Raw genomic sequence first — 11,277 nt, 5'->3', positions numbered from 1 at the left:
GCTACAAAAAAACTCCTAATCACATAAGGAAACTTGGTATTATTTTGGATATTTTAAATTGGCTTTAATCTTAATGGCCGCACTGCTTATAAAGCGACAGTTTTATTTCCCGGCGCCTTTTGTTGCATTATTTTATAAGCATTCCGCTGGCTGTGATTCCTCTCTTTTGACCTCAAGCAAAATCTCCCTCTACCCATGTGTTTACAATACAGGGGGGCGCCCAGTGTTTGCAGGCCTGAAGGATAAACAGTGGCTCCCCCACACCGCCCGCGTCGCAGAGGCTGGCCACTCTAGTGTCATCGGCAGCTGGCAGACCACGCCAGAGGCGGAGAGTTGAGAGAAGAGGGAGGGAATCGATGGCCCGTACCGCCAATCAGAGCGCTCTCCGCCCAGCAACCCACCAATCAGCGGCCCGGGCGCCCCAGCGCTGAAGCGGATAATACAGTGGGGCGAGGCGGGTTGGGCACTGCGCGGAGGGGAGCAGAGAGGCGGGCGCTGGCGCTGGGCTGTACGCTTAGGCCTGGGGGTCTGGTGGCAAACGCACCCTAGTGCCCCTTGCCTGTCTCCCTCCCTCAAGCCTGACTAACCAACACATCAGCTTAGTCCAGCCGTCGCAGGGCGGCGGTCGCTGGCAAGCGCGGCCGTGTCCCAGCTGCGGGAGTAGCTGCCCACCGAGTGGCGATGTCTCGGGGCTGGTGAGCAGCTGCGGTTCCCCTGGGCTCTGTGATACAGCCGCCCCCCGCCCGGTTCGGTGTGAGCCCGCGGGGCTGAATGCAGCCTGCTCCTGCGCCCGGCCTCGGCCTCTGAACTTCGGTAAGTGCAAAACCCGGAGCGTGGGGATGTGGGGGCTAGGGTGGGAAGAGGCGAAGGAACCTGCCTGCAGTGCAAGCTCTGCCTGGATGCAACTGGCCCCCCATCACTTAGGGACACGCTCCAGCTCTCGGTGAAGGGGCTGGGACGTTTGTATTCACTGGCGGAGTGTGTACTTTGGCAATGAAATCATTTAACTGCAAGGTTTCCCTATAGATTCTGGTCATTTAACTGCAAAGTTTCCCTTTAACTGCCAAGTTTTCCTATAGATTCCGGTCATTTAACTGCAAAGTTTCCCTATAGATTCAGTCAAAGTCATTTAACTGCAAAGTTTCCCTATAGATTCAGTCAAAGTCATTTAACTGCAAAGTTTCCCTTTAACTGCCAAGTTTTCCTATAGATTCCGGTCATTTAACTGCAAAGTTTCCCTATAGATTCAGTCAAAGTCATTTAACTGCAAAGTTTCCCTATAGATTCAGTCAAAGTCATTTAACTGCAAACTTTCCCTATACATTCAGTTAAAGCCTTACATACACAACAGAGAAAAAATCAGAAAAACTGGTCGGTCCTTGGCAGCCCCTGCTGCGCTTAACCTACCGGAATGAGGATCCTTGGAAATTAGCTCTAGTTTTTTCCATGTTGATCCTGCATTCGTTGGGTGAGCAATATCCCCTTGACGTTTTGAATGTTCAAAGAATGCAGGTCTCAGAGGGGTAGCCCTGTTAACTCTGTAACTTTTTAAAAACAAGGAGTAGTCTTGTGGCAGCTTAGAGAGTAACACAAATATATATAGTATCATGAGCTTGGTTGGGGCTCTACGTTGTCAGTCTCCCCAAAACAGAAGGATGCAGGCCGGGATCTATAGATAGATGAAAGAGACAGCTGAGACTAATGCAGAGAGCCATGTGTGGGTACAAAATTGTATCTACACTGATCTGTATCTACAGATCGGTATCTACAGTGATCTGCGGACCTGTGGCTATAAAGCAGGTGGCCGCAGGACTGCAGGGTTCTAGATACACACGGGGCTGCAGTTAGTGTGGCTACTTGTGAGTATAAAGGGTCTGTCCAGAGATTTGCAGCGCTCTAGTGATGCGCATGGCTCAGAGACATCAACATCCAGCAGCTGGCAATGTGCAACAAGGCAGAGAGGCGTGTGGGTGTTTCTGCGGTGACTGAAGCGACATCCCTAGAGCCCTGAAGAGGGAGTGTCGCAAGGGGAGCCTGCGTGCCCTGTGGCCCCGCAGTGTGGTGTGAGCCATGTGGCAACACGCGCAAAGAGGCGCTGCGTGTGAGCTGATGGGGGGGGGGGGTGCAGCCCCGTGCGTGTGCCGGGTGGGGGAGGGGTGCGTGGCCAGCCCTTGGGCGGGCGCGAGCCCCGGGCACGTGGCAGCAGGGCCTGTGTCCCGGCAGGCTGCTAAGGGCAGCGCGTGGCGGGTTGTGTTTTGCAGCGCGGCGCGGCAGATCCAGGCGCAGCCATGGCCGAGGGGCAGGCCGCCGCCGGGGCGGACTGGGAGATCGACGTGGAGAGCCTGGAGCTGGAGGAGGGCGAGGAGCCGCTGGGGGCCCGCCCGCTGCAGGAGGACGAGGAGGACGACGAGGAGGATGAAGAGGACGCGGACGAGGAAGGGGCGGCCCCGCGGGCCCCCAGCCCAGCCAAGCCGCAGCAGGTGGAGCGGGGCAGCGGAGGGGAGCCGCGGAAGCTGAGCCGGACCCCCAAGTGCGCCCGCTGCCGCAACCACGGCGTGGTGTCCTGCCTGAAGGGCCACAAGCGCTTCTGCCGCTGGCGGGACTGCCAGTGCGCCAACTGCCTGCTGGTGGTGGAGAGGCAGCGCGTCATGGCCGCGCAGGTGGCGCTCCGGCGGCAGCAGGCCACGGAGGTGAGGAGAGGGGCAGGGCCCATTCCCCCAGCGCGGACCGGGGAGCCTGCCCGCAGGGGGGCTGCAGTGCGGGGCGATCCCTCCCGCACAGACGATGGGGGATGGCCTACAAACCCGCAGCCCCTTCTAACGATGGCTGCAGGCTTCTTATGGGCCACACGAGCAAATCGCGGGTGGCGCCTGTGCCATCCTGGCTGCGAGGCAGTGATCGCTGCCCCTGCTGGACGCGGCTGGCAAGGATCCGGGTAGATTTCCCCCTGGAGCCCGGTGGTGGGTCACTGTCAGATTGGCAGCTGGGGCACTTCGAGAAGTGAACGGGACCGGGCAGATCGCAGGGCGGGGGAGGCGACTGGCCCCGGGAGAGGGGCGCGCTTGTTTCAAAAGGAGGACACACACGAACTACAGATACAAACACCAAGCGTGGAGGCGGCACTCCCGTGTGGTTGCCTTCGCGCGGGGTGGCAGAGATCCCAGCCCCGGCTCCTCTCCTGGGAAGCGGCGGCTTTCCAGAAAGTCTAGCAGCCTCGGGCTTGTACCCCAGCCCCGAACGTCTGTAAGGAGGCAGGGAGAGCAGCTCTGGGCTTTGAATCACGAACGAAGATGCGGCGAACCGCTGGCTAGTACTAACCAGCGCGCATCGAGATTTTCAGACACTGAAACCCAGGGGTAAAACTAACAGAACGCTGAAGATTTCTCCCCTGCCGGTCTGTAGTTTGCGGCGGCACCGAAGGGTTCACATAATCGGTCTGATGATATTCGTAGTGTTTTGAAGGGATGGTGCCGACGGGTAATTATTAACATTGGACCTAGCGCCTTCTGTCCCTATGCTTCAGATACAAGTGTAAGCGACGTGTTTTGTTACATAGGGCGCAATTGTAAGGGGGTTCACCCAAAGGGAAGCAAGAAGAGAATGTGCTTTCTCCATTAATTCGTTACCTTTATGGGATCGTTGCTAACGAAGAGCTTCTATAAAATCTATTTGCCAAAATATTCCAGCATTGTCATTCCCGTCTTTATCACCTGCTTCCCCTCCCCCCGAACATTTCCTACGATTTTGCAACAATTGGTTTTCAGGATTTTGTCATTATTATTTTAAACGCGGTCTTTTGTTCCAAGCGCTCTCGGGGTTCTAGCGATCGGCTCCGATCCAAGGAAAATCTGTTTCCTCCTTTTGCAACACGGGGAGTGACATTTTGTTTCTTTGGTATTCATTGTTTGGAAATGAGTAGAGCAGAAAACAAAATTTCCTCAAGGAAGAAAACGACCATTGTCTTTCTGCGTATTGATAGCTTTTTCTCTCTCTTGCTAGGATAAGAAGGGTCTAACAGGGAAACAGGCTAATTTTGAGCGCAAAACAGTCTACCAGAGGCCTGTCAGGGCTCCCAGCTTGCTGGCCAAAAGCATTTTGGAAGGTAAAACTCTCTGCATTCTGATCTTTCTGAGCAACAGACATCTGAACTATAGGAGCTATTGAAACACCTACTCAGATATCCATGTGCTATATGTCTCAGAAAACAAAGGTTTTTTTAGCATTATGCAAGACAATCTAAATTAACAAAAATGTTTCATAGCTTCCTCTTACAGAAAATCTCAGGATCTATGCTGTCTGTGCAAATTAAAGGTTAAAGAATTCTCTCTGTTTTAGAAAAAATTCTTATCACAGAATTAAGGAAAAAAAGGCTAAGCTAAATATTATGCAACAAGTTAGAAACATAAACACTAATTCTAATAATTATTTACTAATATAATTTGAACTAAAGGGAATGTGAATATACTGAAGACTTTTTTCTTACCCTGCAATACACAGGGAGGTATCAATAGGTATGATGTACTGTTGCCTCAAAACCCTGCACATCAGAAATATATTTTAAAATTTTGAACTCTAGGAAAGAATGATTTTAGAACATAACATTGTTTCCTTTTCACATGAGACCCTCCCAATACATTTTCTTCTATGTTTATTTGCTTTTTGGTTGGGATGGTGAGGGAAGAAGTATGATTAGGCTGCTTGCTATGAAACAATTGCACCAAAGGATTCTAGAAATAAACTTAAATTTATGGTAATTTTGGTGTAAAAATATATGTAGGTAAATAACTAGCTGGCAGTGACTGGCAGCAAAGATTTTATTCTTGTTTAATTTTATTTGTAAATGAGTACAGTGAACTTGACCTTTAGTAAATACAAAACATAATGGACTCTTTAAATTAATTTGATATATATATATTTGCTGCCAGAAATATTATTTACTGTACAATGTCATTTTAAGGGTAAATTGTATTAAATACATGTTTTAAAGGGCTAATTCTTACTTTTCCCCCCCAATATCCAACTTATGCTAAAAATTTGTTTATATGGCCATTTTGGTTATTCTCAAGGGTGCGTCTACCCAGCACCTTAAACTCGAAATAACATAAGCAATTTGCACTACACAAATTGTGTGTCTTATTTCAAATCTATTTCGAAATAGTTTATTTTGAAATGTGGTGTGTCTACTCAGTGCCAAATTTCAAAATAACATGCTGTTTTGAGACATCTCTTAACCCTTGTGGAGCAAGGGTTACCGGAATGCTGAAATAATGTACCCATTATTTCAAAAAATATCTTGAAATAACGGGTGGCTTGTGTAGACGGAAGGTAGCTATTTCGGGATACCATCGGTATGCAGTGTAGATATACCCCAAGTGATTAGAAATTAGAAAAGAGATATGAACATGATAATGTCCAGTTCTATTAACTGTTGCTTTCTCTTTGCCTGCATAAGTTAGAAAGAAAGTTTGGCCAGATAAGAACTCTCTTTCCAGGTTACTTTCTTCTGCAATTCATTCTTTAAAAAATAATCTCTTCTGCATTCTTTTCCCTAATCTATCTTAACTTTCTTTTTCTTTTCTCCTAGCACTCCTTGGATTTTTCTACCATCTGTAACAATGTGTTACAGATAATGATTCATCTTTAGAAAATAGAAATGGCATCAGCTATAGGTATAGATATCTTTTTTGGCACTGGGGAAACCAGCGTGAGAGGAATGGGAATCAAAGTGAGCTAAATCTTGCTCTCCTTACTCATGTAAGTAGTTCCATTAACTTTAATGGGATTACTTGTCTGGGTAGAGCAAACAGGATTGGGCCCAGTGTATTATATAAAGTGAATCTAATTAGTGTGGTCTCCTAATTGAAAATCCTGCAATTTTAAGTAACCTGTATTTTTTCTTTAATTTTGAGAAAGTAAAAACACCTAAATATTTTACATTTTTTACTTAAAAAATATTTTTAAATGGAGGAATGAAATTCCAGCATAACAAGTAACACAGAGGAGTAAATCCTGCCCACGTTGGGTCCAATCTGACTGCCATTGATTTCAGTAGCAGTTGGATTGAGCCCTGTATTTAAGTAATCCTGTTGTCTTCACCGGAACGACTTACCTGAGTAAGATGAGCTGGAATTGGCTCTATTTATGCTGGAAGCATCTGTATTACATGGGCTTGACTGTGCAACATGCTGAGGACTTCCAGCAAAGTGACTTTCTTGGGAGTTGAGGGCATTCAGGATTTTGGAGGAAGTGCTCAGGTCCTTGTAGGATTGAGCTCCCAATTAGCATTCCTGTCCTTTTCCAAACACGACAGCTAGGTGATCCTGTTTTAGTTACTTTAATGTATTCATACCCATAACTTATTGTTTTAGGTTATCGCCCCATGCCGGCAGATCCTTACCTTGGAGGGAATTCACCTTTGCCAGCCCCCGTAAGTGACAGGATGAGAAAAAGACGAGCCTTTGCTGATAAAGAGCTGGAGAACATTATGCTAGAGAGAGAATATAAAGAAAGGGAGATGATGGAAGCCACTCAAGCTGCTGCCCTTTTCCTGCCTAACCATATGGTGCATGGAACTGAATACAATTCCTACAAAAATGCCTTTAACCCTGCTCAGGTTGAAGCTCCTAACAAGGAGTTTTGCAACTTCTTACCAACCTGCCTTGACCTAACCATGCAGTATTCAGGATCTGGAAATATGGAACTGATTTCTTCAAATGTCAGCGTAGCTACTACGTACAGGCAATACCCCTTGTCTTCCAGATTATTGGTGTGGCCAAAACGTGGCCCCATTAGTGACACTTTTCTTTACCAGCAATGCCTACTGAATGCTACTGCAGTCCAAGCTCTAAAACCTGGGGCACCCTGGACTTCCAAGACATCACAAGGCCAGGACTGTGTAAATTCAGAGCATGACATGATGTCACCGAAAACAGAAAATTCACTTGTGCTTTCCCATGCTCGAGAAATCCAGTGCATCCCGCAGGAGGCTCGTGAGAGGTCAGCTTTCTCTCCTCCCAAAAAGACTTTTCCACAAATTTCTGAGAAGGATTCACTGGCTTCTCAAGAACACGTCTTAAGCAAGATCAGCAAAGAAAATGCCAAGCTCCCTCAAGCACTCAAGTACAACCAGTTCCACTCATTTTTACAGCAAACATTTCATGACAAATCAGGGCCTGAGTTAAAAACATCATTAGTAAAAGAGAGCTTTGAAGAGGCATCTAAGAAATACAGAGAGTACTCCATCAGAGAGAACCAAAAGTACAAATTTACAATAGACAGATACTCAAAAGACCTTTTTGGGGCCAAACAAGCTACAACAAAACTCTCAGTAAATGAGCCTCTATCGTTTTCAGTTGAATCAATCCTTAAACGACCTTCTTCTGCTGTCACCAATGTTTCTCAGTAACTGCATCTCAAATGTACAATTTAAATGCTTGCTATCAGCAGAGTTCCTACCACCTGCCTTTTCTCTCCAAAGATTTGTACAAAGGAATTTATCTAAATGGTGATTTAAAATAAATGTGTACATAAATATGCATGTTTTCTGTCATGAAAATAAATATTTAAAATTTGAAAATGAAAAAACTGTACATGTGTGCACACTGTAAAATGTAGGTTTTGTAGAGCACTTCAAACATTACAATAAAATGAGGTAACTTATGAACATACCTGTTCTTTGCAAAGCCAAGAGGACATTATCACTTCTGCCCTCCACATCTCTCCCTCTCAGAAAGGGTATCCACTCACTTGCAGAACATGCATAAGCTACTGTTTGCTATTATGGAGCATAGGCTATTATTGTTTGCTATGCCAGAGTAACCCATCTCTGCCTTGTACTTATAGTAGTTCACAGAACAGACAACAACAGCAGTGCCAATTTACCTGCTAATATGCATCAAAGTAATCTTTTCATTGGTTTCAATTGGCTTTGGATCAGGCTCCAACTGTCAGTGCAGTTCTGTTGTGCTAAACTCCTGGGAAGGAAGAGTAGTTTATTCTGGGCTTCTCTGTTGAGACTGCCATCATTCAAACAGGGCATTCATAGAGAAGTTTTGATATGTGGAGACAGGTACAAGGGGAAGGAAGATGGAAGAATCGCAAAGTGCAGTGACTCTTAAGTGCTTGTAGATAAAGGTGTGTTGCTGTGTCAAATGGGCATTAAAATCCCATTCAAATGTTTCGCTGACTTGTAATATATCATTTCCTAAAACTTTTCAATTTTAAAAATCACAAGCTGGACTAGATATTAGTGTCACCTTCAATGAAATGAACTTTGGGGTATAAAAAGTTGCACAGAATAATAGCTACCAAAATAAAATTAAGGTATAAAATTAAGAGGAGATACGATAGCTTTGAGTCCCTTTTGTAGGCACTGGAAAGAACATGAGGCTAATAGACAGAGCTTACCTTGGCCTGAAGTCTCCCTCAGGTTGTGGAAAACTTTACCTATTAACTTTGAATCTGAATTTGACACACTTTTTCCTGTTCATTTATTTTGCTATTTTTTTCTATTGTCAGCTTAACAGAACTCACTTTTGTTTTGCTTCTTTCTATATACATTTATTTTAATCCTATCAATGGGTTTACATAGCCTTAGGTGATACAAAAGATCTTTAGTAGCTGGATGAACAAGTTGCAGTGGATGGATTAGGTTACAAATTCTGAGTAATGAATAATTTTTGTGAATTCATTCATTATTCAGAAGTGTTTGATAATTGCTTTTTCCTGAGCAGATCTCAGTCCATGAATTGCCTACTATGAGCCTATATTTGAGTTGTGGAAGTAGTGTTAGCTAAATCACATCAGACTGTTTCTGTTCCCTGATTGGATGATCTAACATTCATAAACTCCTTCTGTGTGGCTGTCTTCAGGTTTTATGCTGTTGCCATCACCTGAGTTCCTCTTTCTATGTAAAATCAGTAGAAACAGCAAAGTCTGCCTTTGCCTGAAACAAACTTCACTGAATAATACAAACAAATGTTTTGTGATTTAACAAAGCTTCGCTACTGGTTCAAAATTCACTTTCCAGGAACATTCATGGAAATAACACTTTTCCTGTGTGATTGTTAAATAGAAAGGGATGTGAACTCAATAAAAGCAAAATTATATTTGAAGGTAATTGAAATATTCGGAACTGCTTTTTCAGACTCTGTCCCTGATCCAACTCCCATTTAGTCCATGGAAAGACTACCACTATCTTAAATGGGAATTGGAGCAAGCCTTATTTACCTAGATCTTGTCCCTAGCTATCCATGGATCTATATTCACTCTGTATCCTACCAATCTGACAGCTTTTGTCTGTGTATAAGGCCAATGAAAACTTTAATTTCCTATATATTCAATATATTTCCTTTGTTACTAAAATTCTCTTTACTTTTCAAGCTGCTGGCATGAACTGTGATGCTAGATATGGGAAAACCAGACGTTCTATTACTAGACCAGCTATGGACTTTGGGAATCTTTAGTCTTTTTCTAAGAAATTAAGTACCTTATTTTACCTTTGGAAAAAATCTAAGCAATCTTGATCCCATTTAAATGGATTTCTGAGGTCTCTGGCTCGGCACCTTAAGCTTCCTGGTCTGACACAAATATTTGCATGTATTGGCTAATCAGCCATAACTTAGTCCTCTGAGATTGAGACTCAGGCCTCTGTGAAATCACTAACTGAACAGATTTGGCAGACTGGCAGATGTCCAGGCAGAGGCCTCAATGAGGCTAGTGACTCACTACTTCTCCCCTGTAGGGCTTATGCTAAGGCACAGACCTCCTTAGGCACAGACCTCTCTGGCTTAGGGCCTCTAGCTTTCTGAGGTGATGCTAGTAAGTCTAGGGCTACATTAGAGAGCTTACAGCTGTGCAGCTAATGCAGATGTTCTAAGCCAACGGGAGGGAGTTCTCCTGTTAACTTCATTAAAACACAGCCAGTGTGTGGTGGTAGATATGGAGCTCTGCTGATGCCCTCATCAGAAATCTACATGAGCTCTTAGGTCAGTGTACCTTGCATCACTTGGGGGTGGCTTATTCATGCCACTAAGCAACAGATGGAGTGAGCTATAATGTAGCTGTAGCCTCACATCCAGACCTGAGTGACTTTAGGGGCTCAGTTGCCCTAATTCGTTGGGCCGCTGTGAAGGCACCGGTGTCTGTGAGGTGACTGGCCCGGCATAGCTAACATTCATTATACCTAGTGGCTGTTAGTGCTGAGCTAATTCGTGTGTTAGAAAATCATTCCATTCCTCTAGTCTAAGTCTGCCTTCCCAGTTTGATTTGTCAGCTTGGTTTAGCACAACACTTCAGTTCTTACATGGAATGCTTTCCATTCATCTGACCTTGAGGTGATAGATAACTACGGCGAAACCTTGCTTTCTGCTGGCAGAGGTTCTTATGTGTATCATCAACTTCTTTTCCCACCGATTTTTTTGTCAGGTGAACAGCACACTGTGAACATGAATATTTCCTTTCAAATCAGATAATTATTGGCCACTTTCCACTGGACTCTACTCATAGTAGGACAAACGTGACTTAAGCAAGAATGGCCAATAAGGAGAGCATATTTTGGCAAGTAGTACTCAATGGATGGAATAGCAATGTAACTGGGAGTGAGGAGGTGGGAAACAAAATTCACTGGTAGGACATGTCCCTCCTGGAGATAGTAATTGCTATTATAATGGAGAAAACTTGTCGCTTTGATGGAAACTCCACACCCCTGCCCTCTTCATGAGCAAAGTTATGTTTCTGCTGTATTTTAAGAATAAATTGTCAGTGTAAATGCAAGGGCATGTGAGTTTCATCTTGTGGGCTGGGGAAGATACTAGGCAAGAGTATGTCTACACTACCACCCTAGTTCGAACTAGGGTGGTAATGTAGGCAACTGGAGTTGCAAATGAAGCCCGGGATTTGAATTTCCCGGGCTTCATTTGCATCTCACCGGGTGCCGCCATTTTTAAATGTCCGCTAGTGCGGACTCCGTGCCCCGCGGCTACACGCGGCACGGACTAGGTAGTTTGGACTAGGCTTCCTATTCCGAATTACCATTACTCCTCATTTCACGAGGAGCCTAGGAATAGGAATCCTAGTCTGAACTACCTAGTCCGTGCCACGTGTAGCCGCGTGGCACGGAGTCCGCACTAGCAGACATTTAAAAATGGCGGCGCCCGGCGAGATGCAAATGAAGCCCGGGAAATTCAAATCCCGGGCTTCATTTGCAACTCCGGTTGCCTACATTACCACCCTAGTTCGAACGAGGGTGGTAGTGTAGACATACCCCAAAAGTGTTAT

The 11,277-nt window shown here is 45.2% G+C and overlaps 1 protein-coding gene across 4 annotated transcripts; it reads left to right on the top strand.

Moving 5' to 3' along the window:
- Positions 1 to 454: 454 nt before the first annotated feature.
- DMRT2 (doublesex and mab-3 related transcription factor 2) lies at positions 455 to 9,097 on the top strand. Of its 4 annotated transcripts, XM_075931665.2 has the most exons (4): positions 455 to 813; positions 2,262 to 2,690; positions 4,000 to 4,102; positions 6,369 to 9,084. In XM_075931665.2, exons 2-4 carry the CDS (start codon positions 2,289 to 2,291, stop codon positions 7,403 to 7,405), a joined length of 1,542 nt encoding a protein of 513 aa, XP_075787780.1. In that variant the 5' UTR covers positions 455 to 813; positions 2,262 to 2,288; the 3' UTR covers positions 7,406 to 9,084. The 4 variants fall into 4 exon arrangements, with proteins under 4 accessions (XP_075787780.1, XP_075787782.1, XP_075787781.1 ...); XM_075931666.2 differs by lacking the exons at positions 455 to 813; positions 2,262 to 2,690 and adding an exon at positions 5,585 to 5,669 and having other exon boundaries at positions 4,009 to 4,102; positions 6,369 to 9,096; XM_075931667.2 differs by lacking the exons at positions 455 to 813; positions 4,000 to 4,102 and having other exon boundaries at positions 2,559 to 2,690; positions 6,369 to 9,096.
- The last annotated feature ends 2,180 nt before the right edge of the window (positions 9,098 to 11,277 follow it).

Source organism: Pelodiscus sinensis, chromosome 6, assembly GCF_052426305.1.
Source record: "Pelodiscus sinensis isolate ZL-2025 chromosome 6, ASM5242630v1, whole genome shotgun sequence".
NCBI lineage: Eukaryota > Metazoa > Chordata > Testudines > Trionychidae > Pelodiscus > Pelodiscus sinensis.
Note: the sequence above shows the minus strand (reverse complement) of the source record. Positions and strands in the feature narration are given on the sequence as shown.

What these genes read in the sequence shown, in the direction of transcription:
- DMRT2 (XM_075931665.2), top strand. Translation starts at nt 2,289, where the DNA reads ATGGCCGAGGGGCAGGCCGCCGCCGGGGCGGACTGGGAGATCGACGTG. An exon ending in GGCGGCAGCAGGCCACGGAG is followed by an intron (nt 2,691 to 3,999) that starts GTGAGGAGAGGG and finishes CTCTCTTGCTAG; the next exon opens with GATAAGAAGGGTCTAACAGG. An exon ending in GGCCAAAAGCATTTTGGAAG is followed by an intron (nt 4,103 to 6,368) that starts GTAAAACTCTCT and finishes TTATTGTTTTAG; the next exon opens with GTTATCGCCCCATGCCGGCA.